Genomic DNA, 27,501 nt, shown 5'->3' on the forward strand with positions numbered 1-27,501 from the left:
TCTGGTCTTTCCCACTGTTCTCCTCAAATATTTCATTTCTACTGTTTGTAAGTTTTGTTTTTGTTTTTCATTAATTATCCAGGATTCACTTCCATATATCAATGTTGGTACATAAGTTGATTTGTACACAATCGTTTTAGTTTTTTGGCTTATTTCCTTTTTCCCTAAAAATCCTTTGTTTATAGCATAATATAATCTGTTTGTATTCTTTATTCGAGTGTTTAATTCTTCATCTATTTTTCCATTACTATTGATTGTAACACCTAGATACTTAAAACTTTGTACTTGTTTTAGCTCTGAATCTTCAAGGCTTATTATGCAGGGTTTTTCTATTCTCCCTATCCTTAACACAGTTGTTTTATCTTTGTTTATTTTCATATATTTCTTTGACATATTACCATTTATTATTTCTAAATTTATTTGTAGGTTTGCTTGTGAATTTGCAAACAATACAATATCATCTGCATATAAAAGTTCAGATACAGTTACAGTTTTCAGTTTCCAATTTCCTACTTTGAATTGTCTCATCTTTGGTTTTATTTCTTTCAGAACATCATCCATCAGAATGATAAACAAGTATGGGGATAAAATATCACCTTGTCTTACTCCTGTTGATGTTTTGAATTCCTCGGATCTGTTATTGCCAGTTCTGACATAGCATCTATTTGTTCTGTAGAAACTTTGTATTGCTTCTACTAATTGTTTGTTTACATTGTTTTTCTTTAGCGTTTTCCATAGCTCTTGCTATGACACCCTATCGAAAGCCTTTTCCAACTCTATAAAGCATAGGTATAATTCTCTATTGTATTCTATAACTTTCTCTATTATTTGCCTTATTGTAAATATGTGATCTTGGACACCTGGTCTGAATCCACTTTGTGTCTCCTCTAATTTATCCTCTATTTCTTGTCTTAGTCTAGTTTCCAAAATTCTTCAATAGACTTTGCCAGGCTCACTGAGTAGTGAAATACCTCTGTGATTTCCGCATTCCCTGTTATCTCCTTTCTTATATATTGGTATTAGTATTGATATTTCCCAATCCTTCACTATCTTCTTTTCCTTCCATGCCACATTTATTATTCTGAGCAACAGATCTTCTCCTTCCTTTCCCATATACTTGATCATTTCTGGTGCAATGCCATCATGACCAGCTGCCTTTCCTAGTTTCATTCTACTAATAGCTTTATTTAACTCTTCCCATGTAATTACTTCTTGTTCTACATCTAGCATATCTGGTTCTTCAGGCCTTCTCTCCTCCTCCTCCTCTTCATTTGGTACGTTTCTTTCGTTTTCACTTAATAATTTTTGGAAGTAGTTTTTCCATCTTTTCATTATTTCTTCAGAATTTGTTAATAATTTCTTATTTTCATCATATATAAATTTTAAAGGGCAATCTTTTTGTTTCCTCATGTTCTTCAAAACTTTGTAAAAAGGTTTTTGATTTTCTTTACGATTTTACTCCATATTTCTTCCAAATTGATCCCACATTTCTTTCTTTTCCTCTTGAACCACTTTCTTCACTTTATCTCTCTGCTTTCTATATTCTTCAAATGCCTCCAGAGTACCCACCGACAGGTATTTCTTCCATCTTTTACCTCTGCTTCTATTTCTGGATTCCACCAATTTGTTATCTTCTTCTTGCCTCCTACTCTAGATGTTCCACACATTTGTTCAGCTGCAGATATTATTGCCCCTTTCCATTTACTCCAGAGTTTTTCTAAGTCCTCTTCTCTTTCTTCTACTTGCTCATTCGCTAGTTCTTCTTTCACTTTCTTTCTAAATTCTTCTTGAACATTTTTCTCTTTCAACTTGTATACCTTTATCTTCTTTCTTATGTTGTAATTTATCGTTTTCTTCCTTCTATTCATCCTTGATATCTTACTTTTAACCCATATGGTCATATCTAATATGAGAAGTTTATGATCAGTGTTTACTTCTGGCCCTCTTTTAACTCTTGCATCTCTTATGAACTTTTTCATCTCTCTCCGCACAATGATTTAATCTATTATAGATTTTTCATTTCTACTTGGTTCTTCTCTAGTATATTTGTGTATGTCTTTATGTATATACATAGTGTTGGTGATAATCAGATCATTTATTATGCAGAGTTCCAATAGTCTCTCTCCATTGCTATTTATAACTTCTTCTCCATCCTTTCCTATTACTTTTCCCCATCGATCAGTTTTATTTCCCACTCTGGCATTCATATCTCCTAGGATAATAACTTCTTTATCTATGTCTTCAATAGTTCTTTGTAGTATTTCATAAAACTGATCTTTGTTGTTTGAAGTTTCATTCTCGTTAGGGGCACATACAATCACTAGAGTTAATTCTTTCTGCTCTAAAATGTCTACTGTCATTATTCTCTCATTTATAAATTTCCATCCCTTGACATTTTCCTTTCTATCTTTATGTATCATACATGCCACTCCTGATCTTGCTCTTTCTTGTTTTGGTACTCCACTGTAGAATAGAAGAAAGTTTTCATCAAGTTCTTCAATTCCATTACCTTTCTTCTTTGTTTCTGTAACTGCAAGGTATTTCACTTTTGTTTCCTTTATCTCTCTTACTAACTCACATTCTTTCCCATTTAGACCCCTTACATTCCATGTTCCAACATTCACTGAGCCATATCCTCGCCAATTCGTCGTCATCGTGATCTGTCCGGCTTGCTCTCTTGTTCTTCTTTTAATCATTGTAGGTTCAAATGTACAGGGGATTGGCTTACGGCATTTTAGCCCAGTGGAGTGACTGCCTCCTTTCTGCCTCTGGGCTTGCAGTGAGCATAGCTTAGCTCTTCTTAGCTGTTCTGCTCTACGTTTTACGGGTAGAGTTAAAGTCTCTCACTCCAACCCCCAACCTGGGGGACCAGGATTTTCTTTCGGGGTTTACTTCCTTAGCCTTTGAAGTTCCCCTTCTCCACAAGGCAGTGGTTTCCCTCTTCTCCCAAGAGGATGGGTTGCCTCTTCCGCCATCTCTGCCGTTCCGAAGGTCTCCTTCTCTGCCACAGATGTCGTTGAGGTCTTCACCGTAACCCTGGCAAGGGGCCCTTACAAGGTGCTACCATCCGGAGCCAGATGGACCAAGGTTTTTTATAGAGGTATTACTCCTCTAGGTTCCTCCGCCTCCTCAGCCGTTGAGATGACCATCCATCTTCTTCCGCCTTTGGAGCCGTTGACCGTTAGGTTGCTTCTTAGTCTGGCTCTTTACCCGCTAGCCTGCCCGGCATGGGAGACCCTGCCAGTAGCTATGCTACCGCCGGTATAGCCTAGAGGATCATCAGAGCACGCAAGCCCCACCACCAACTACAAGGTCCTGCAACCACTAGGTGGGGGTAATATAGTTTTAGAACCTTTTTAATGCCAAGACCTTTGATGAAATTGTTGGTCAGTGTCAATGGAAAGGAAGCTTGTCACCTTGTAAATAAGGGTAGTACAGCAGAGGCTGATTTCTCCTTGTCCTGGAATGATTGGATACCACATAGGTGCTTTCTTCAACCACTTTAAAATCATCGTATATGTGTGTTTTTTTGGAATGAGACAAATTATCACTCTGTTACTAGCATCAGCTGATATAGTTATGTTGGTGTATCACTTTATAACTAAAATTGTAGACATTTTGACCAATCTGATATTTCTGTAAATAGTCTGTAGTTTAGTGTAAAATTCTGCTATTTTGTTATTTTTTATGAACATAAGAGGGAGGGGGAAGATCCTGTTTTTTTTTAAGAAAATGTTGAAGTGCACAGTTTCTGTTTCCAGGACAAAGCCATTACTCAATAACATACATCATTTAGGGATATGATTGAACCATTCAGGTTTGTCATGGAATATTTGCAACTTTATGTTGGATCTGTAATTAGTGTCAGTAAGTTTTATATCAACACTTCATTGGTGTTGACAAGAATTTCATATCACCTATCTTATCACAGTAAGTACACAGCCCTAGTTGTGGACATAATGACAGACATACCAGGTGCAAAGGTAGAAATAATGGAGACACTTTGAAACTTCTTGACGTATTTACTGAAATACAATATGTTGCAAACTAAAAAGGCTCAACTAAAGTGCCCACTGCCCTCATTGATGGGTCTAAATACAATAAACAAATGCATTACAAAAGTTTAAGCAAAGAAAAGCTAAACATTTATTTACTTTTTCTATCTTTCAAGAGGTATACTTAAAAATGTATTTTAATATAAATATTGTTTTTACTTTCAGGGGGAAGTGTGGAAAACAATGTTATATTTTCACCAAAGTCATATATACCTCGTTCAGCAAATTTTAATGTTACTGTAGATCTTTTTGGAGAGTCAGTGAATGTATTTGAGGTAAGTATTATTTTATATTTTAAATTAAATTTATATTTTCAAACTATAGTAGCTTAACAGCATTTTAAAAAAATTTGTATGATAATGGACATTTCCACTTTAACATGAAAAACGTTTTAAATCCATTCATTTTACAGAGAATGACACAAACATGAGATGTGCAAAATATCTCGACGATATTTGTTTCGGTTCTCGAGAAACACGCCTTCAAACACCGCTGAAATTCACCTACTATGTCACGGATTTGAAAACGTCCTCTCCACAGACAGGAGGTCCTCTGACGTCATCACTTAGAAATGCGTGCAGGCGGGGCTTCTGCTCGTCCCATCAACTTAGCATGAGCCGCGGAAACGACAGAAAATTCACTTGTTACTGTGTAAAACAAGTATCTTACAATTCCCAGTGCAAAAATCTGTGCTCCATTTCTTGGAGATGAATTATACCCTAGCAGTATAGTAGTATTTACTATAATTCAGCCATTCGGTAGAGGGTTTTCCCATTAGGGTGACAAAGCAAACCTTGTAACAGTCAATGGCTGAACACGTGAACAGCCTTGTTCATTGCGAATACATAGGTTGGTTCTGACTTTCAAGAACTTAATGTTATAGGAATGTCTTTTCTGGAATTACAGTTATTTTTGTCATAATATTTTCTTCACAAATTTTAAGATAATACTTTTAGAACACACTGGTTTACACGCCAATTTCTGCAATTTCTGGTGATACGGTATAAAAAGGTATGGTGAGTTTTTAAATTTCCTTCAGTAATTGACAGTTTTCTTCAGTTAATATATATATTGCAAATTTTTGTATTTAGCCTACTTTTACGTCGCTTTCCCGTTCACTTTGTTTAACCGCAACGATGAGAACGCATGGTTAATTTATTATGTATCATCTCTAACATCACATTTCTTCCCACTTTTGGCTAATCGCTACAATGAAGATGAATAACTACAAGCTGTATTCGAAGTCGGGGTGCAGGAGTACACCCCCCCAACACACACACACTACTACCAACTGCACAATCTAAGTATCACCCAACCTGCCATGATAAGAGACGAAATTTTTCTACTGTCCCATCTCATTTCGAAAACTATCTCCTTTTATGAGACGAGACTGAATATGCCTCGTCTCGTGAGCAACACTAACATTAACAATAGAAGCATCCCCTAGCTCGAGCAAACATCCTCCCATGTAACAATTTCCAGTTCAATGAAATGTCACTCACAAGGAAACAGTCATGCTCAGGTCGAGTGTCAAACCTGGAACATGCGACTTCCTCAGATAAATCATGAATTTTGTGTATAATAATTACAAAGCCAGTCATTCCTGGTAATTCTGAATCTGCAGTTTGGTTTGCATATATAAGCAGGATAATATTTAGTTTTCGAGGGCTGTACCGTCGAAGCGAGGAGTCAAAAAAAAAAAAAAATAATAATAATAAAAATGTTAAGAAAGGATTTTTTTTGTATTTATAATGATAAGCCTCTGCATACGTTGTTAATTCTATATTTTTCTAGACTTGAGATGAGAACGAGAATTGCCCTCCCAAACCAAGACGGATGTTTATAAATTGAGACGAGACTGTCAATGAGACATTTAGAAATAAACAAGAGACAGACATTTACAACTCTCAACGAGAACGAGACCAAGGCTGCCATGTTTCGTCTCGATAGGATCCTTAGTGGTGAAGTTGTGAACCAACCAATTAATACGTTCGGGGTAACGAGATGAGGCTCCTTTTTTCGCAGTACAAAATTCAAAATAATTATATCGTCCCATTTCAGTATGGGATATTGTTATACACATGAGCGTATATATAGTTCACGGGGGGGGGGTAGGGATGGATCAACTTTTGGTATGATTAGAATTTGAATTTGAATTTGAATTTAAAATTTTGGGAGCGTCAGCACTTAGGCTATTTTTCTCCCTTCACATTATACGGGGGCCAGCCCCTTACCATTACATATAACAACTCTAACGTTGCATTAAAAATCTTAAAATGTTCTGACTTGTTAAAAGCTTAGGCTGTAAAAGGGCTCTCAGCACACATAAGGACAAAAGAACAGGACAATACAAACAAAATTATACTGGCCAAGGGGCCAGTCGCCAGAGCCTCGTTAGTCTTTAGTCCAGGGTGTACTAACGTGGAAGGTCACCCCTTACACCCCTTTTGGTATGATTAGGGTTGCTTTATTTCGTAAGTGAAAATCCAGGACACTGCTGGCCGGAAGCTTGTTGGGGAGCATGGGGGGAGGGGATGTTGGAACCGACAAAGTTGTGTGTTTGTAGTCACGAAGTATTGATACTTTTCTGTTCATCTTGTGTCACTACGTTTTTAAGAACCAAATTTCTTTAATATGATTCGAGGGGGAAAAATAACTGATTTGGTAGTCTCAATGCAGTTTCTTATCGCAGAAATTCCGAAACTATCAGGAAATTGCAGATATTGGTCTGCAGTCCCATCTGGTGTGTGGAATTACGAAATTTCCTTCCCATCCGTATCCCGTCCTATACGTCTCTAATTTAAGAGAATGAAATAAGTCCGAAGGAATTTTTTATGAACAAGCGGATAGAACAAGGAAACTGGTAATTTTAATGAACCAAAAGAAGAGGGGGGTTGGACCCGTTGAATCCCCCTTAAATACGCCCATGGTTATACACATTATTTCCTTGTAGTAATTATACATAAACTAAGTATAGATATGTACTGTGCAACTAATGTAATCTTCTCAGTGTATTTTCTCTTATCTTCTCAAAAATATTTGATCATAATTTGCGCAACAGAAATGGAACACAAACTGAAATTACTTTATGGAAAAGAAAGTTAAATAAAGTGAAGAATGTGAAAATTCCTATTTTGCACTACATAGATTACGGTAAATATCGATAAGTATAAGTTTAAAAAATATTTTTGAGTGTCTGGTCAGCAACCAATTTTACAAGAAATATTTTTCGCATGACCTGAGAGCACGCACGCATCACAACCCTTTCATTTATCTTGCACGTGAGCAGCACGGATATTTCATAGAAGAATGATCATTACATAGCATAGCTTTCCTTTCTCCTATCGCTCCTTCTTCCATTATTTAAATCGGTACAGATTTGTAAAATTGCTGCACGTGTTCGCTCACCGTGAGCTACCCATCCGGAACTGGATGCTCGAAGCAGACGACAAACGAGCTCTCCCTAAGGAGTGACATAGTAACATGGCGGCGGCGTGTTTTCAGCGCAACGCTAGCCTCTCAACTTTGGAAGTCTCGTTTCTGCCTTAAACTGGATGCAGAGAAACGCGAGAACTTGCAGGGGTCATTTTTCCAGAGTGTAGTTTTTAAAATTGTTGTAAAAAAAATTGAGTGGAAATGTCCATTATAATATTATGAAAGTGCACAGTGCATGTTTGTTAGTTAGCAATGATAAGTCATTGGATCACATCAAAATTGTTATGTAACTGTATGTAACTATGTAATTATACTTAAAATCTAGTAACATTCCTGCAGAATAAGCTGTTGGTGTCAATTTCATAGTAGCTTTGTAACACATCTTACACTCCTGATGACCTACCATGCATTTACGACTTATCAGAACAAGTCAATAACTGTACCATGGACCAGGCGCGGCTCGTGCATTATTTACCCGGGGGTTCACTGAAGTGATGTGACATATATTCACTTTCCGCAAAATATACTTCCTTCGCCCAACAAAAGGATGGGGGAGGGTTTAAAAGCTTTGTCAAGAATTCTTTTTATCTGGGAGTATAAGGTTTTGTTGTAGGGGTGTGCGAATAAATTTAGGGCTGAAACTACAATAAATTGTGCCTTTATGAAAAAAGTTGAGTTTTGTTGGAATATCATGGACATCCTCAAGTAGGGGCAAGTAATATATTTTTTCCCCACGAGGAGCAAAAAACACTCCTTCAGTCTAAAGTTACTGCAACGCTTTTATAATAATTACCAAAAATTACTGTGACTGAAATTAAATTATATGCGTGTAATATATAATTTTTGGTTTACATTCAATTTCCATGGGGGGCGCGGCCCCCTTTTCCCCTTCCGGACGTCCATGCTGACTAATCAGAACTGGTCCTACATTTGTTAAAGGGAAATGGCAACTAATGGCATGCGCATACTAGAAATCGAACCTGAGACCCTATCATTTATACGCGACAGGTTTGTTCAAATTTGGGGCTGGTCGACCAGCACACGCTTTTTTTCAGTGGACAAGGAAGTTTGTTTACGTTAATTATGTGCATTTCTATCGGTCATTTCTTACCTGCGCGGACAGCAACGCCTACACTGCATCAAATGACATAACCTAGGTAAAGTCCATCCCTCGTTTCACTCGCAGCATCACTTAATACTTTCCAACAAGTATCCAAGCACTTCAAAAACTAAAAAACTTGAGACTTTGACACCGAGCGACAGCGAGTCACGTCTTCGCGCCATTCTTTCTCTTTCGCGAACCCGAAGTGTTTCCACCTTTAAGGAAAAACCTCTGAATGCATGCACAAGGTATTTTGGTAATGTATCTCCTTTATTTTAATTCATCGCATCTAATTCCAGCTTCTATTTGTTTCCACTCATCCATCTCTGACACAATCTTGCATTTATTCCAAGAAGTTCGGTGCAAAAATGATACAAGAGAAGATTGAATATGTAATGTGTGCGCTTCAAACTTGAACCGCACGCAGCAACACTGGAAGGGAGGAAGCAGCGAGAAAGGAGCCTTGTCCCGCGCCTTCTGCGAGAGAACGAACTGCGCATGACCGTTGGGTTGAACATAGGTTCTGCAAATCTCATCGCCCATGTATTTTGTCCTATACCCTCCTCGCGCTTCTGCTCCCGCACGAAGCTTTCACAATGGCACGAGCTGTCCTGTGGGGGTTCAACTGAGGGTCTGTATCAGGGCGGCCGATTCGCGGTTTCTTCTTCTCAGCAAGAGAGTTCGCCGTGTTACGGGCACAAATACATGACTTATTGTGTAGAATTTTTAGCGAAATAATGTGAAAATTTAAAGACATTGTTCATTGTTCATTCTCGAGGTGATTATCGTATATTACTGGGGGTTCACTGATCCTGTGCGCTATAGGGCCAACCGCGCCTGCCATGGACCAATCTTACTTGTAGTTTATTTACAAAACACTCTCCCCTTCTTATTTACAAGTTCCTAGATGTGGTAAATCCATACCCTACTAAAGAAAATACCATTAACTTCCGTCATGCTACAAGCACACTATTTTCTATAGTGTTAACTAACTCCCACAGTTTAACATGCAGGAGTTCCTTCAAAAACCGTCTGTGAAAATAAGCAGCTACTGTAGCCTCCATACTCAAGCCCTAAACATACCCTTCCCCAGGGGCAAAACTGATCCCCTGCAGATTATTTTGCACACCTATCCCATAAGATTAATTTTGCTGATCCATAAGGGCAAAAAGAGGTCTAGTTTCCCTCCCAGAAATAATAAAAAAAGGAACAGTAGAAGGTGGTCAGTAATCATAGCTAAGCTGAGCAAGAGACTCCCATATATAAGTCAAGGTGGTCTAGTGGGTAGGGCATCTGACGTCCATGCAGGAGACCCAGGTTTGATTCCTGGGGTGGATGATCTAAGGTCAGAATTTTTCCTGCCTTGTCCCTGCATAAAGTGGATCTGGGCTCACCCAGCCTCAAATCGATGGGTACCAAGGGTAACCCTTGGGGGTAAAGGCAGCCGGAGCATAGTGCTGATCACATCACCTCCAAATTGGCCAAGATCGAGTGTGTGTGAGGCCTTACCCCCACAGCTCCTAAATATGCCTTCATGGCACAGTGCTAAAGGGTGTCCCAATAAAAGTGACGAATTTAATATGGTTAAGAAAATACTGTATGTTTACAAAATGGCAAATATTTTTACATCATTACAACGGGCAAATGTTCCGATTTAAGAATGAAAGATTTTTTTGGACTCGCAATAACACTGTCATGCACAATAACGATGTTCTCAACAGACAGGCTAGATTGAGAGCATGGTGTTTTAATGTCTGCTGTCGAAACTGTTTCCTCAAGTTTCTTGATCAACTTGCGAACTTACTCTCACTAGGTGCACATTCACGTCCAAGGATTGCACAAAGCTTCCTCACAGTCTCTGCATAACACTTGCCATTCTTGTAATGAGTTTTCACTATCAAAACTCGATGTTCCTTTGTGTAACCCTTCATGTCAACTAAGCTGCAACAATCACTGATAAAGGTATTGTTAGAACATGCGTAAATCAAACTTGGCATCCTTAATTCGGAGCATTTACCCATTGTAATGATGTAAAAATATTTGTCATTCTTCTTTAAAAAAGTGTTCTATTCAGCATATTAAATCTGTCACTTTTATTGGGACACCCTTTATATGCACGGGAAACTTTACCTTCCCATATAATGTTTCTGGTAACTACACTGGGGCCAAGAACCTGTCCAAAGGGATTATTAAGAAACATATGTTTGGACTGATCATCAGACCATATAAGCAAGTAAAGTGTACCCTGCTCTGTAACCAAACTACCCTAAGAAAGGGTGCAATCTACTTCCCCTTCTCCTTAAATGGAGCTCTGTCAAATTTCCACTCCACATTCCGTGAGTGAACTGAACACTTTTGATGCCAGGGCTGGGTATTTATGTAGCAGAAATCTGCCTGGACCCCTCCCTTGTGGAAAAAAAGCTCCTTCGTTATTTATAGCCATTGGCAGGGAGACTAACATTAAAAACCACAGATAAATAGCAAGAAGTGAGCAATACATATGAATTTATATGACAAATCTCGAAGCATAGTCACAGGATACACACTTAAAACACAACTTATTCTATTCCCTGAAGACAACAGCTGTGTGTGTTAAAAAGCACACAGCCACACTTCACTTAAATCACAGAATTTCTTTTTAAATACCTACATAAATGCAGAATTACCTGTAACCTTAAAAAAAATGCTAGTATTTGGAAATAGAGGGAATGAAAGACAAGCATAGGAAACTCATAGAAGAGATGTTTTAAAATTTAGCAAAAAGAAACTCGACATAACTAAACTAAAAGGCACAGTGCATAATAGATACAAGATTTTTACATTCCTAGAAACTGGATCAGAATATTTATATCTGTCATGATTGAGAAGTAACTGAAAGCTTCCTTTTCTTGACACATTTCCCTATACATGTGGGCCTCCTGGCTGGCATAGTGGTTTTGCTGTCAGCTTGTAATCAAGAGATCGATTGGGTTGATTCCCAGTAGAGCCATTTTGCATGGTGTTTTGGATCACACTTTGAACTGTAGGTCCATTCCCGGTTAGCTTATTTAAATATAAAGTGGACTTTGGCAAGCATTTTTGGATATAAGCATTTTTTCTTTTGCCAGCAACCAATTTACATGATGTGTTTTGATTGAATTACAAGCACAAAATAAGCAATAGTTGTAGGAATTTAAGTAAAGTAAAATATATAAATATGGTCTATATTCAAAAATACTGTAAAATTGTGAAAAGTAACACAACAGAAATTATTTTAATGAAAATGTTGATACATATGCACACTCTTTCTTCCTCTCTATAGTACTGTCTTTTAATTTTTCTGTGCATGAATATATTTTTTAGTAGTTCTGTGTGAGAAGAAAATAGCAAGAGAGAAAAATTTAATGTGTTATATTTACAGATATCTAACATATATTTTCTGTATTTAAGGTTGGTGGACGAGTGGAAGGTTTTGAACATTACATTGAATCTATTTTTGGATTAAATGGACCAATTAGTAACAAAGTTGTAAAGGAAAAGTTAGAGCATCTAAGATATACTAGAAGTACTGATACAATCCAGGAAATAAAAAATGAGATAAACCAGTTTCCAAATGTTGTGGAACATAATTATAATGTTCCAAAGGTATGTATTTTTGTTTAGATTTAAATAAATTGAAGTCAAAATTTGGGGGTGTATCAGAAAAGATAAAAACGAGGCTGATTGTATTGTGTTTAAATATGCACACGCTAGTTGTTGTCATAGAGAGATGTGACCTTGAATCACATTGTGTTGTGAGGAACTGTTCCGTCGGTGAGAGATAGCAATTCATTTATAATGTTCTTCTAGTATGCAGCATGGATTTGGAGCACACAATAGTGATCAGCATGACCAATGATGAGTATATTTTCCACGCAACCACTGCAGTGTTAACAAGGACCAAATGTTTCACTGGGTCATGATTTGCCAACAGGTTTCAGTGAAAACCAGATTCTCTATACAGAGTCCTGGTATCATCATGATGACCAAGAAACTAAAGCCCAGGGTGCACAATGCCCAGCGTAAGGCCCAAAGAAGCTTCATGGAGGCCATTTTTAATCAGTTAATTGAACATTGCTGTTTCAGGTGTATTTAACAGTGTGTCAAAGAAAGGTTGCAATGATTGCTTTTGAAAACGGATTGAAGGTTGGAATCAGTACCACTATCCACTACCACATCACCTATCTGTGAAGGCACCAAGCTAACATAATAGATGATGAAGAGTGTGGTGAGAATTGAGTGAACCTACTTACATTCAATATGGAGGCTAAGCAAGAGATTATAATATTAACTAAAACTCAATATTGGAAGAGAAATAGTAAGTTATCTAAAGAAACTTGAATGAGTAGTCAATGAAGGGGGAAAAAAACATATAATATGAACAAATTCATGCCCAAATCAACCAAGTGGCATGAGACTCTGTATGGTGCTACATCTCCATTGTAAGCTCTATGCAATGTAATCTAAAGATTTACACACTTTATACGTACCTTTTTGTTGTATTTTTATTGTATACACATTAGCATGGACGTCCACAGGATTTTTTCCAGGGAGAGTCAAGCAAGGTATTTTTTCCAGGGGGTGCAACTAGGCATATTTCCCCCATAATAGTATTGTTCGCTAAAAAAAAACATTACTTCAGTTTGAAGTTATCAAGTTCCTGTCACGCCCTTGCAATAATTAGCATATATTACTGTGATTGAAATGAAATTATGTGTGAAGTATGTTGACTTTCATTTTCAAGGGGGGTGGGGGTCATGCCACCTTACCCTTCCAGATGTCCATGTACATTAGGTGAAAACCTATTTGGTCACACACTTTATCAAGTAATCAGCTCCATTACAGCAGAATATTCGGGTAAAATTGATTACATCTTAAAGATATTCAAGGCCAATGTGCTTTGGCTAAAATTTATTTTAAGAAAATTATGTGTAGCAGGTGGTTATAGCATCATATATATGGACACTAAAAGACAAATGATGGTAAAACCACTGGTTATATAAAATAATATAATAAATATATAAGAATAAAAGTTCTATAATTTTTTATTCCTATAGTATTCTTATTATTAATTTCTTTCTAGGCATCATTATCATTAAAAATCTTTGGGAATGAATTGAAATACAGCAGCTTTGTGGGAGATGAAATAAAAACTGCTTTAGAAAGCATTGACCCAGTAAGACAATTGAAGCAATTGTCTGGCAAGGTAAGTTGCATATATATATATACTACTGATACTTATTACATTTTGAAAACGTTAACAGTAAAATTGACCTGATAGTGTGAATTAAGTGCTTTAGCTTGAATATCTGCAATAGAGCTCAAGAAGTCATTATCTCAACCAGTGACATAGTGCAGTTCTCTGGGCCCCTCCTGCAAGTGAAACACTGCCCCCACCCCTCCTTAGTGACAAAAAAAATTATGATGCCAGAATGAGACAGATGTACAGTAGTTTGCTAGTCCCTCTCCCCCCCCCCCCCCCCAAGTGTAGAAGAAAATAACTTTTACCCCAAATATTAGGCTTTCTCAGTTTTTGTTGTCGACTTATATATTAGTGTAGTGCCTTCTTGGAACTAAATAAGGGTGGTCTGAATCTCTGATAAATAACTGGAAGAAAATCTGGAAATATTTTCTCTTGCACTTCAACGCAGTGGCACAGCCAGGAATCTATTTTGGAGCAGGGGAAAGCTTCCAGCTATTTTCTTGAATCATGTTCCTTTGTATTTTTTGATTGAAACGCTTTTTAATAACATTACATATAATACACAGATATTAAAAAAAATATTGTTTTGGGGGAATTGTTTAAAGTATAGTAAATACTCCTCTTTTGGACTTTGAGGTGAATGCACCTTCAGCCTCTATGCCATCCCCTGGCTGCACCAGGCCATGATTAATTAGGCTTCTAATACTAATACTGAGTAATATACTAAAGCAAACTTATCACTTCAGTTATGGGGGTTGAACCGGACCTCTAGGTGACCTAACATCACAAAGTCAATTACAATCTGCTATGAAGAAATAGCAGCAGACTCCAGTCTTCAGAGATAGATAAGAAAGCTGTGATGGAACTCTATTCACTGACAATTTGTCACTCATTGAAATACCACTTGCGATGACTGAACACATCCCCCCCTCCTCTAAAAAAAAATGTTGTTGCCGCAGACACAGTGTTTAATTTTGGTGATAGAGGACCTCTTTATTATTATTCATAATTTTAACGATGCCATTACTTTTCGATAAACCACTGATCATATATATATATCTTGAAGACTTTTTTCGTGGAACAAGAACAGTTTTATTAATAGATCATCACTGCTCGAATTTGCATAAGCATCTTCCTCCACTTGCTGCATTGTCTTGAAGTTGATCCATTCCTCCTATCCCCAAACTTCAACAAAGAAATTCACATTTAGGAATTTACACTTCGAACACTGCAGATCACAAAATTGTAATATATTGGAAAATAAGAACTGGTTCGACAGAAATGTCCAGAAAAATGAATTTTACAAAATTACACAAAATAATGGTGACATTTAACTCATACTCTGTATATCCTGTGTGGCAGAGGAGGGAATAATGGCCCTTAGGGCAAAGGGGTAATTGCCCCTGGGATCCACCCCCACTGAGTTTTGGGCCCCTTTGAAGTAAAACGTAACAGGTGTGGACAATGTGGGAAATCCATTTCAGCTCTTATTTCAATGTGAAAAGACTAGGGGCCTCCTTGAAAATATTTGGTGAGAAGTTATATTTTATATATCACGAGTAGCAATAAGGCATCGACTGGTTGAGCAACTAAATCTTTCTACTGGATTTATAACTGCAGTAGATAATTGACACACTACGCTACGTTTACGACAAACTGCGTAGCTAAAAAAGTGTGAGATGAGGGATATTTTCCTATCCATGGCCATCTGCGAGCAAGTAAGTTAATTCTGCAATTCGGAGGGGGCCCATATGACAAGTCACCCGGGCCCCTCTCCCTGAGACTGCTTATTATTGCAAACATCATCATATGATGTTACTGGGAACCAGATTTCAGTTTTGTAAATCGATTTTTTAAATTAATGACACTCTCTGTTGAATTTTTCGACTATATAAACTTTCAGGAGCACATTGTCCCCCCTCCCCCCTGCATTGTGGGGGTTGTGGGGGCAGCTGTTACGCCACTGATCTCAACCTTGTCCTAGATTAAGAACTTAAATGTCTTATTTCTCTTCCCTCTTCATGCTCATTTGGTAATTCCTAACAAATATTTTTGTCTCCATTCTGACAAAATAAATCCTGTCTTCTTATCTAAGGAAACTATTCTTATAAAACTGAAGAACTTGTACATACCATGTATATTATTATTATTATTATTATTATTATTAATGTGGCTTGAGGAATCACCAATAAGCAATTTCATGTATTCTCCTGGAGGCAGCTGCAGTTTGTGTGCCTGTAGATTATAATATTCTGGCAGACAGAATTGCATGTATTAAAAATGTACCACACATCCATGTCATACAGTATTCTTGCCTCTTACTTTCTAATCGTCGTAGATAGTCTTGTGACAAAAGTGCATAACATGAAGCAAACTAGCACAAAGAAATAGAAGTGTCAATGTTTATTGTGTTCAAGAAACATGGTAAAGTCATATACCAGCCTGAACACCCATCTGGGTTGTCTTGAACAAGGCAGTGTTGATAAATACTATGAATGGGAAAGATTAATCAGAGCTTGATCGGTTTGAGCAGATTTAGGTATATCCATGTATCATTAAAAGCAACAATAATTTTACCAACCTATACATAGGCGTAGCTACGGGGTGTGCTGGGTGTGCCTGCACACCCTAATGGGCTGCTTTATCAAAGAGAATTAAAGACAGATATTTCAATAAGAGAGAAAAATGCGGCATCTTTCTTTTTCCAGAACAAAATTATTAAAAGTAGAGATTATTCGAAATATTGAACTCTCAGAGTTTATCCCCGCATCCCACCCCCTTCCTCAATATTGGTTTAAAACTTACCTATATTTGTGGAAATGTGGAAACAGGTTATTTTCTTTACTGAACGCTCGAAATTAAAAACTGATATAATACAGGGGAAACAATATGTATAACAATAACAACAATGTCACAGTAACATATTTGCTGCCAACAATTGCCTTCTCCTCAATTCTCACAATCAACTGCACTGTGGGGCAGAAAGCTTATCAGTAAACATTTTGACAATGCAACTATATTGTTAGAAGTTTATTTATCAATGTCACTGGTGGCTGGTATTTAAATCTCTTTCCCAAACAGACTAGTTTACTTGATTGTAACTATCGTTGTACTTGCTTTTTCTGATTCTGTTGCAAATTCGTCTCTCAGAATGATCAAAGGAGCCATTATTTGATGATATTTGCCGCTTGTGGACGTGATATTTCGTTCGTGTAAACTTACTGTACTTTTTTTTTAAATAGTGAGTTTATGCTTTAAAAGAGATGGATTGTTTTGTCGTAAGACTGAAAAGAAATGAAGGTGGTCCCGATTGAAAGCAGACAGTTGAAAGTTCAAACATCTGTGATGATGCCAGTTGTAGTGGTATCGGTGAACTTGTAAATAACAAACCATTTTGTTTCGATGCCCCTGACGCTGAACAAACACCAGGTGGTCCTGATCGAAACCAGACAGTTGAAAGTTCAAGTGGTAATGCCTGTGATAGTGCAAGTTGTAGTGGTATCGGTGAACTTGTAAATAACAAACCATCCTGTTTCGATGCTCCTGATGCTGAACAAACACCAAGTAAGCCTATTGACATATCAGTAGATCCTTGTGACCCTGTGAATGCAATACCACATAACAGAACAGAATGTGATGTAAGAGTGAAATTAGGACTGTACCAACCAAACCTGGTGGTTTTTCCTAGAAGTAGAATAGGTGGGAAAGAAAGGGCTTGTCAATTTAGCTGGTTTCACAGTTACAAATGGTTGGAATATAGTATAGCTGTTGACTCTGAATTTTGTTTTTACTGCAGAGATTTTGCTTCAAACAATGCATCAGTGAGAGGGCACCTTGATCAAGCATTCATTACACGAGGTTTTAAAAACTGGCATAGAGCAAACAAATGTTTTCAAAGTCGTGAAAAATCTAAAGGACACCAGCAAAGCTTAAGTTCCTGGTCAAACTGCAATAAAAATAAACCAATTGACGTCCATTTAGATGAGTGTAAGAAGGCTTTTCTTTCGAAGCAAGAACAAACAAGACTGCAAAATCGACAAATCATGGAGAGGCTAATAAACATAATTCTTTGTCTTACAAAAGGAGGCCGCCCATTGAGAGGTCATACTGAGAATAAAGAAGCATACAACAGGGGGTTATTTCTAGATGTAGTTGATTTAATTTTCAAATATGACCCCATTTTGAAAGAACACTTAGTGAACGGGCCAAAAAATTGCACTTAAGTCCACAAATTCAGAATGATCTAATCCGCAGTTTGAAAAATGTTCTTGTAAGGAAGTTGAAAATGTCATTACTTGGTACAAATGTGTGCATTATCGCTGATGAAACGAGTGATTGTGGTCATCATGAACAGATGTCTATAGTTTTTCAATTTTTTGATGTCATTAAACAATTAACTGTTGAGCATTTAGTGGCTCTTCGTAAGTTATCTTCTGTAGATGCACAGACAATTCTTAATATGTTAGCACTAGTAGTGTGTGAGTTTGGTGTTGATTGGCAAAATGTTCTTTCAGTTTGCTTCGATGGAGCCTCAACAATGTCTGGGACACTATCTGGGGTGCAAATGAAGTGCAAAGAAAATAACAGTTCAATAATGTATGTTCACTGCTATGCTCATTGTTTGAATCTTGTACTTGTGGACTTGTGTAACTTGCGACTCGAAAATAGACTAGTTTCAGATTTTTTCAGAACAATTCAATTCCTTTACTCTTTCATTGAAGGTAATTCATCAAGGCATGCAGTTTTTGAAAGTGTATGCCAGGAAATTGGTCTAAGTTTAAGAACACTGAAGTCTTTGTCAACAACAAGATGGGCATACCGTCTTGAAGCTGTTTCCGCAGTGAAAAGGAACTACTCTGCAATTATTTTTGCTTTGGAAGAAATGACTCAAAACAGTCATCAGGGTGATGGAAGAGCTAAAGGGAATGGACTAAAACAACAAGTCAGATCGTTTGAGTTCGTCTTTTGTCTCACAATGCTGCATCCAGTCCTACAAATGATCGTGAAGGTTAGCAAGTTACTCCAAAGTCCAGATGTAAATCTACTTTTGGCTGTATCTAGTGTCATATCGCTTTGCAATGCTGTGCAATCCATGAGAGATTCATCTCAATTCATGGAACTCTTCAACGAAGCTATTAAGGTCTGTGATAGTCTGGAGATTTCAATTCCTCCAGTGAAGAGGTGCAAAATTGCAAAGACTCTTGACGAATCAGTCAGCTCGCAGTATTTGTACAAAACAAAGGAAGAGGAGATGAGAATTTCTTGTTATTATCCTCTTTTAGACTCAGTTGTTTGTGGTATTGATGAGAAACTGAAAAACTGAAACAAGAAACTGTTGGGGTCATCAGTGCCATGGGAAATCTGGTTGACTTGAATGTAAAGGATGAAGAAATAGCCGTCTTACCTAGAACATTCAAATTGTCAGGCGACGAGTTGGCAGCAGAAGTAAGACTTCTGAAAGGAAAATCCTCTGTACCTAAGGGAAGTTCTTCTGTTACGCTACAGAAGTGGTTTGAGTGGTTGGAGAAAGAAGAGAGAAAGAAGATATTTACTGCATTCTACTCTGTACTACAGCTCTTTTCTTCTATACCTTTCACAAGCTGCACATGTGAGAGAGCTTTCTCCAAGCTTACCCAAGGTAAAACTAAATTAAGAGCAACTCAGAAGCAGGATAGATTGGAAGCCCTGCTCTTGCTATTTGTGGAACAGGAAAAAGCTTCGTCTATTGATATAAATGAAGTTATTGATGAGTTTAAGGACATTGTACCTTTTGACAGACGTCTCTTGTTATAGATGATGTGTATTTTGATGTATTTTTTTGCAACATTTATGAACATTTTGTGTGTGTGTAATTTCTATGCAATTTGATTTTTTTTCTACTACATATATTCAGAAATTTTCAACACTGTCATTTAGTGAATTTATATTCCTTTACAAACATCAGTGCAGTTAAAGAGCCAAGTGATTGTATTGCAAAATATGCTATTAAAAAGGTACAAGACCTCACTTTGTTTTCTTTGTGCACACCCAAATATAAAGTTCTAGCTACGCCTAAGCCTATAGTGCAAAGTTTTGTCATTTTGTCATCCTTTTTATGATGATAAAGCTATACTAAAGTCATCATCATTCTTTGCCGTTTCCTGTCTCTGGCTGGGTTGGCATAGAAGTTAAGCCTCTCCATTTTTTTTCTGGTTTTCCACCACTCCTCTCTTTCCATGGTGTTCCAATCTTGTCCTCTTTTCCTAACATTCTCCACTATCTGCTCTTTCCACCAACATCTTGGTCTCCCCTTTGGCCTAATCCCACTCCTTGTGCATTATAAGCTCTTACTGGCAGTCTTTCTGCATCCATCCTATTCATGTGTCCGAACCATCTGTGTCTGATCTATTCTGTCCTGAAGCTTCACCACCTCCACTGTCTGTCGGATCTCCTCATTCTTTATTCTATCCCTTCTAGTCTTCCCCAAATTACTCCTTAAAAATTTCATCTCCACTGCCTGCATCTGCATCTGCATCTTTTGTCTCTCTCTGTCATTGTCCAAGTCTCTGCTCCATACGGAATTAATGGCACATGGTATGTGTTGTATATTACCTTCTTGCATTTCATAGGTACATCCTTGTTCCATATTAATCTCCACATGTTTCGATAAGAGTCCATCACCCATTTGTCATTTTTTGTTTACCTCCTCATCTATTCTTCCACTTCTCTCAATTATGCTTCCTACTAATACATGCAATGCAAAAAGTTAGTTTAAACTTTTTGAGGTCTGGTTACGTACATTAACTGAGGAGGTGACTGAATTAGTCAGGTTCTTCATGGAGCATTCGCATTTTCATGAGACCAGTAGAACATTGTTTATTGGTATTTGTAATTTTAATATGGGCCGATTTTGGTATTGACATAAATTTCATACTTGTCAATTTTTAAAAACAAAATCTTAAGATATCTGGAACTAAAAAAAGAGATATTACAACAGGGCAGTGGTGAAGGTTACTTAATACTGAATTGCATAATCTATATTCATCATCTAATATTATTAGAATAATTAATTCAAGAAGACTTTGGTGGGCAAGCCATGTAGCATGCATGGGAGAAGATACAAAAGTTTCTAGGGTAACCTGATGGTACGTGTAGGATGGCCAAGACAAAGATAAAATGACAATGTAAGATGGTCCTGAAGGAAATTGGTAAGGATGGTCAAAAGTGGATTTATCTTGCCCAAGGTAGGGACAGCAGCAATAAACACATCTGACTTTAGAAATGCAAGAGAGTTAGTTATGCTTCACACATGTTTTGCAGTCTAACAAAATTTACATTGTTTCAGGAAGTGAATTATGAAAAATCAACCATGTTCCTGGATGCCATTTACATTGTACCAACGGGCACAGGCCTTCCTCTTAATCTAAATGCAGTTGGTACTGCAGGAGTTAATCTTAAAATGTCTGGTACATTAAAAGCAGATAACTTCCTCCGAACTGGGGAGATGGATATTGAAAGTAAAATGAGACCCAGGTAAAGAAAGTGTATATTTAATTTAGATAACTGTAACTTTAGCAGACCAGATTTTTTTTAGGTCTGTTTTTCAAATGTGCAGTGATGTGAAAACAAGATGTAAGAGCTTAGCTTTTTGAGTCGGGCTCTTACGCAAAAATATTAAATTTTTACACAAAAATTCCCATTTGGCAAGCCCCTTTTACCCCTCACAATAAACTATAGTGAATAGAAAATATTAAGTTAGTGTACTGAGATCCTTTCTATTTTCTCTTGTTGATTGGGGTGTCCACAAGAGCCCCTTGAGTAGGCTCTTTTGTGTCAAATTTCATGTGCTTCTTGGATGAGATGTCAAAATTTTAGCTTCTGTAGATCCTATGTAAACTCTCTGATAAAGAGTTTCCCTCATTCAATTTTTGTACATATCTGAACATTGGAAAAACATGTGCTTTACATTTAAAATTCAAATTGATTTTTTAATACTTTCTTTTACAAACATAAAATAATCGTATTGCATTGCCATATGTTTATATGTACATAGATGAAAAAGAAAAGAAAATGAAATATCATCAGCAGATTTTTAGAAATTACTTGAATAGTACAGTCAAATTATCCTGGGATATGTAATTAAATAGAATTTAAGTCTGGAAGTTATATATTTGAAAGTATTTATAACATTTGTACTTAGGGTGACCAGACACATACATTCAAAAAAGAGGACAGAGTATAGTGAAAAAGGAGGACAAAGTCATAGAAAAGAGGACACCGCAAAAAATGGCAACTCATTTTGCCATTACTTACAATTTAATCAATATTAAAAAAGATACCAACACTTTGCTCACAGATAATTTTGATCATTTTCTCAATAATTTCCTCTTACTTTTAAGTAACGAAAGTAAACTCCTAATCTACTATTTAACACATGACAATCTTAAATATGAATATCTATAATTTGTAGCACAGAATGTTACTCTTTTTCCAATTCTTGGATATTAGAATGCAATACCCTCATAAGTGAATGCAAATGTAACAAGTAAGCTTCGCTTTAACTTATTTCCAAAAACCGAATTTAAATTTTAGGTAGTTTAGATTCGGTCAAGAAATATGATTTTAATGCCAGGAACATTTCTAGCAGTCTTTCAACAGCAGGGGAAAGTGACAGCCACCTTACACTTTACCTCATATTAGTTTCTTCCATCTTTTAAATCTGGATATATTCTTGCGAGAGCATTGTTGAATTTACGCTTTCGTTTTGTTATTTCATAAAAGTAAATATTACTTAATAATCAAAATTCTCACTACGCGTTTCTGTATCACGTGTGTATGACTCAAAAATGAACTGGCCATCCTCTGTGGTGGAGTGGTTAGCACACCATGCCACAATGTCAGAGGTCCCTTGTTCGAATCCCAGTCTGGGCATTTTTTGTGAGTGCCCCTTCATGAAAATCATCATATCATAGCTCATCCTCATCTTCGCGTTTAATCAAAAGTGGCAAAAAAGTGAATTAAAATAAGCCATATCAATCAATCAAAAAGGAACTGCTCAGATTATACGAGTATGCATTTTAAAAGTCTCAGATTGCGAAGCAACGAGTTAGAATAATATGAAATAATGATTAAAGTGCGCGTCAAATCACCTGCATATGGTCTTGAACGGCTTCACAGCACCAGCGAATCACAGACGTGCAGCGTTGCCTAGTTCCGAACCTGTTTCACCTCGCTACTAAATCGTGTACCTCGCGATTTCAACATGGCACCGCTTCAGTGTGCTGCTATTGACTATCACCATATGCAGGAGATTTGACGCGCACTTTAGGGGTGTGCGGGACAGAACTTCTTTTCGTCGGGACGGGATTTTTTTTTCAATCCAGATGTTCAGGACGGGAAAAATTTGCATTTTCCAGACAAAGCCGAGAAATTTTCAGCTGTGGAAATCGCAAATTTTACATGTCATTTTTCCTTAAGTTTTTGCCCCCTGAAATTTCTGAAATAAAAGCTAACAATTTCCGAAGAGTGTCAAGACACTTTCAATGCAGAAAACATCAAGAATTAACCACTTTTAAAAATGACCATTTGGAGGTTCCCGTCTGCTCGAGATCCCGAAAAGTCTGGAAATCATTTCAGGATGGGAATTTTTTTTTAGCGATCCCGGTACTGACTTTTCTGTATCCCGCACACCCCTAATAATGACTCAGTCAGGAAAGTAATAGTGTTCAGCTCCCAAATGCTAGGTGAGCATTGCTCGAATACTTAATGCGCCCCAAGTGATATGATGATCGTTATGTGTGGAAGCATTCTCTATGCAGTACATTTGCTATGATTGATGCTATGCTGTTTCCAGAAAAGGAGGACATTTACAGAATTCTAAAAAATCCGACCGGACGCCGGACAAACACCTAAAAAGGAGGACATGTCCGGATAAAAGAGGACATCTGGTCACCCTACTTGTACTTATCTTTTCACATAAATATGGAAAAAATGAAATTTTATGTGTTGGTAAAACTATTAATGAAAATCAAAAGTGTAATGTAAGTTAAGGCAATCATGTAGTCAGACTCTAAAGAGACAAAAGAAAATAATTTAATATGATTTGTTGCAAACTCAAAATGAATTACAAACCAAAATCCATGTTAATGTGATAACATATTGAAATTCTAGAAATTTTAATGAAAAAAAATACCTATACATTATTATTATATATGTGTGTGTGTGGTGTGTATGTTAAGTGTTTATGTAGAAAATAATGTGAAACCTCAGTTTTGTTCACTTGGTTTTTCATTTACTGTATTTAAAAAGATTTAGCCAGAAGACACTGAAAAGTATGCAAGGGTTCTGCATAATGTTTTAATTTTAAATTAACTGCACCTTTAATACAACTGTTTCTCCTGGCTTTGAAATCATTTTCATAATAGTGCTAATGTATTGCAATGAAATAGTATTTTAATTCTTTCAGCATTGCAGTTGACGTAGTTGGAACAATGGGAGTTGATGCTTTTTATGCAAAAACTGGAATAAAACTGAAAGCAAATCTATATTCCTCTAATGCAGTTGAAGGGCAAATAAAAATTCAGGGATCAAAACTAGTAAGAATTTCTTTTGACCTACCCAAGGAGAAGACTGAGATCTTCAGTGCAGAGTAAGTTCAGTTTTGTTGTGTTTTAGTTGTTCAAAATTCACTAGAGAATTCGATTATTATCAGCATGAATTTAACCCTATTGCCGATACTTTCTATATTTAGTAAGTTATAAAATTATGTACAAATTGTGTTCTTAAGATTTTTCTTTTTTATTTAAAAAGTTACTTAGATTTCATGTATTTAATTGCCACAAGCTACAGTAAACTTCTCGGAATGTTGTACTTATTATTTTATCATACATGAAGTACTTGACTGAGCAAGATTTTTTGAATAAAGTAGTTCGTGAATTAAAGATAGAACTAATTAGTTTGCTAGGCATTGATTTATTAGTATGTATAAAAATTTGCTGATATAATTACAGATAATTTTATCAATCCAATATTGCTCTAAATAATATGTTCTTATTTCCACAATTCTGTTACTATCTTATAAATTTAACAGAAAATTTGTGCCCATTGTTTGTTAAATGAATTTCTTTGCACAGATCCTCTTTACAACAATAATATGCATTCATATCTTGCGCGTGTGCGAATTACTCACTTAGTAGAATATTAAGTATTTAAAAATATATATATATTAAAAATACCAAAATATAGTTTACTTACGGTTTGTGAGTATGTACAGTATGCCAAACTATGTTTCGGGAGTCAACTGCTTCCTTCCTCAGGTTATCTCCTTGGCTAGCGAAATTGCTTCATAGCTGCGTCAAATAGAAGTAAAAACAAGGAGTGTGGTGGTAGGTGTTACTATGGTAAAAAAGGTTTCCTAACAACTTGCCCATTCCTGATAAAACTCACATACCCACATTCCTTTCTTTGTAGAGCTACCAAAAAGCGTAAAAAGTCAAGGATAAAAACTTAACTGGAAATATTAAAAAACACACACGTGACTTCATGCTCACCCGCGAGGTATCAGACTTGCCTTCTTGCAGAATGCAGGAACTTTCCTGGTCCCAAACTCTGCCCACCATTCTTCCCTCCCCCTGCATTACATCATTTCATACTTGAAATCACAAGTCTCCTGAACTGTGCGGATTACGCCCTGTGTGACATGAAAATTTATTTTTTTATATTCACTTACTTCCCACCTTTTGAACATCCTAATCCACGTTTCATCCACGTTTCCATCATCTCTATTTAATTTATTGTTCCTATCTTAGCATATATTCGCAACCTCATATACGTTTCTGTTTATTTGTTTGCTTTCATTCCTAACTACCTCCCTTTTCTTAATTTTATGTTCCTCTTCAATAATGTATTCTGACAACCCCGTTCTTGGAATTCCCTCCCTAATGCCCTTGTCATGTTCCCCCCATCTTATCTCCATACTTCTTCCTGTTTGTCCGATATATTCCTTATTGCATTCACAACTAATTCTATACACCCCTTTTTCTCCCCCTCCATTCTCCCCTGCCTTTCTATCCTTTTTGTACTCTGTAAAATGGTTTTTAATGTCCACGGGGCCCTCATCCCATATTTAATACCATAATCCTTTGCCACTTTTTCAATCCTTTTGGAAACCCCTTTGAAATATGGGATCCCCATATATCTATACTTCATTTTCTCTTCCCCTATATCAACCCCATCCTCCACTATTTCCCTTTCCTTATTATTTTCCCTTTCCTCTCTCTCGCAAATTTTGTGGGCTCATCTTTGCATCCTACTCATTTTGTTCTTCTTATATCCGTTCCTTTTGCCTACTCCCATGATCCATTTTCCTCTTTTTTTCAATTCATCTAAATGATTACACAACCTTTTTGCTCTTATGATGAAGTTTAGAAAAACATTGCTTTTGGTTCTCCGAGCGTGGTCGGATTCATTATTGATGTATAAATCCCCTGCCAAAGCTTTATGAAAAGCACCTGTTCTTATTCCCCTTCCAGTGTTGATAATCCTAAGGTCTAAAAAGATAATCTTGTCATTTATCATTTCTTCCTTAGTAAACTTAATACGATCTTCTTGTTCACTCAAAATCTTAAACATCCTGTTTAAACTCTTTTCCTCCCCTATAATCAAGGTGTCGTCAACATACCTCCCAAAATATTTAACCTCCCCTTTCATTTGTTTCATAGCTGCCTTCTCAATGTAATGTAGGAAAACACTGGATAGATTTCCAGAGATCAGGTTCCCCATAGCTAACCCTTCCTTTTGAATGTAAGTCTTGCCATATTTTGGTAGGTATGTTGACGGCACCTTGATTATAGGGGAGGAAAAGAGTTTAAACAGGATGTTTAAGATTTTGAGTGAACAAGAAGATCGTATTAAGTTTACTAAGGAAGAAATGAAAAATGACTAGATTAGCTTTATAGACCTTAGGATTATCAACACTGGAAGGGGAATAAGAACAGGCACTTTTCATAAAGCTTTGGCAGGGGATTTATACATCAATAATGAATCCGACCACGCTCTGAGAACCAAAAGCAATGTTTTTCTAAACTTCTTCATAAGAACAAAAAGGTTGTGTAATCATTTAGATGAATTGAAAGAGAGGAAGAATGGATCATGGGAGTAGGCAAAAGGAACGGATATAAGAAGAACAAAATGAGTAGGATGCAAAGATGAGCTCACAAAATTTGTGAGAGAGAGGAAAGGGAAAATAATGAGGAAAGGGAAATAGTGGAGGATGGGGTTGATATAGAAGAAGAGAAAATGAAGTATAGATATATGGGGATCCCGTATTTCAAAGGGGTTTCCAAAGGATTCAAAAAGTGGCAAAGGATTATGGTATTAAATGTGGGATGAGGGCCCCGCGGACAATTGAAAAACATTTTACAGAGTACAAAAAGGTTAGAAAGGCAGCGGAAAAGGAGGGGGAGAAAAGGGGTTAGGGGCATTAGGGAGGGAGTTCCAAGAACAGGGTTGTCAGAACACATTATTGAAGAGCAACATAAAATTAAGAAAAGGGAGGTAGTTAGGAATGAAAGCAAACAAATAAACAAACGTATATGAGGCTGCGAATATATGCAAAGATAGGAAGAATAAATTAAATAGAGATGATGTAAACATGGATGAAATGTGGATTAGGATGTTCAAAAGGTGGGAAGTAAGTGAATATAAAAAAA

General features: G+C 36.8%; 1 protein-coding gene across 1 annotated transcript in view; it reads left to right on the forward strand.

The window, feature by feature from the left end:
• Apoltp (Apolipoprotein lipid transfer particle) overlaps positions 1-27,501 on the forward strand; it is a 335,784-nt gene that overhangs the window by 122,273 nt on the left and 186,010 nt on the right. Inside the window, exons 15-19 of the mRNA XM_083117428.1 lie at positions 4,221-4,330; positions 12,022-12,216; positions 13,694-13,816; positions 21,138-21,325; positions 24,258-24,440. Of these exons, the coding sequence (XP_082973554.1) occupies positions 4,221-4,330; positions 12,022-12,216; positions 13,694-13,816; positions 21,138-21,325; positions 24,258-24,440 (799 nt within the window). The remainder of the gene's footprint in view (positions 1-4,220; positions 4,331-12,021; positions 12,217-13,693; positions 13,817-21,137; positions 21,326-24,257; positions 24,441-27,501) is intronic.

This window comes from Lepisma saccharinum, chromosome 2, assembly GCF_977018435.1.
Source record: "Lepisma saccharinum chromosome 2, izLepSacc3.1, whole genome shotgun sequence".
Taxonomy (NCBI): domain Eukaryota; kingdom Metazoa; phylum Arthropoda; class Insecta; order Zygentoma; family Lepismatidae; genus Lepisma; species Lepisma saccharinum.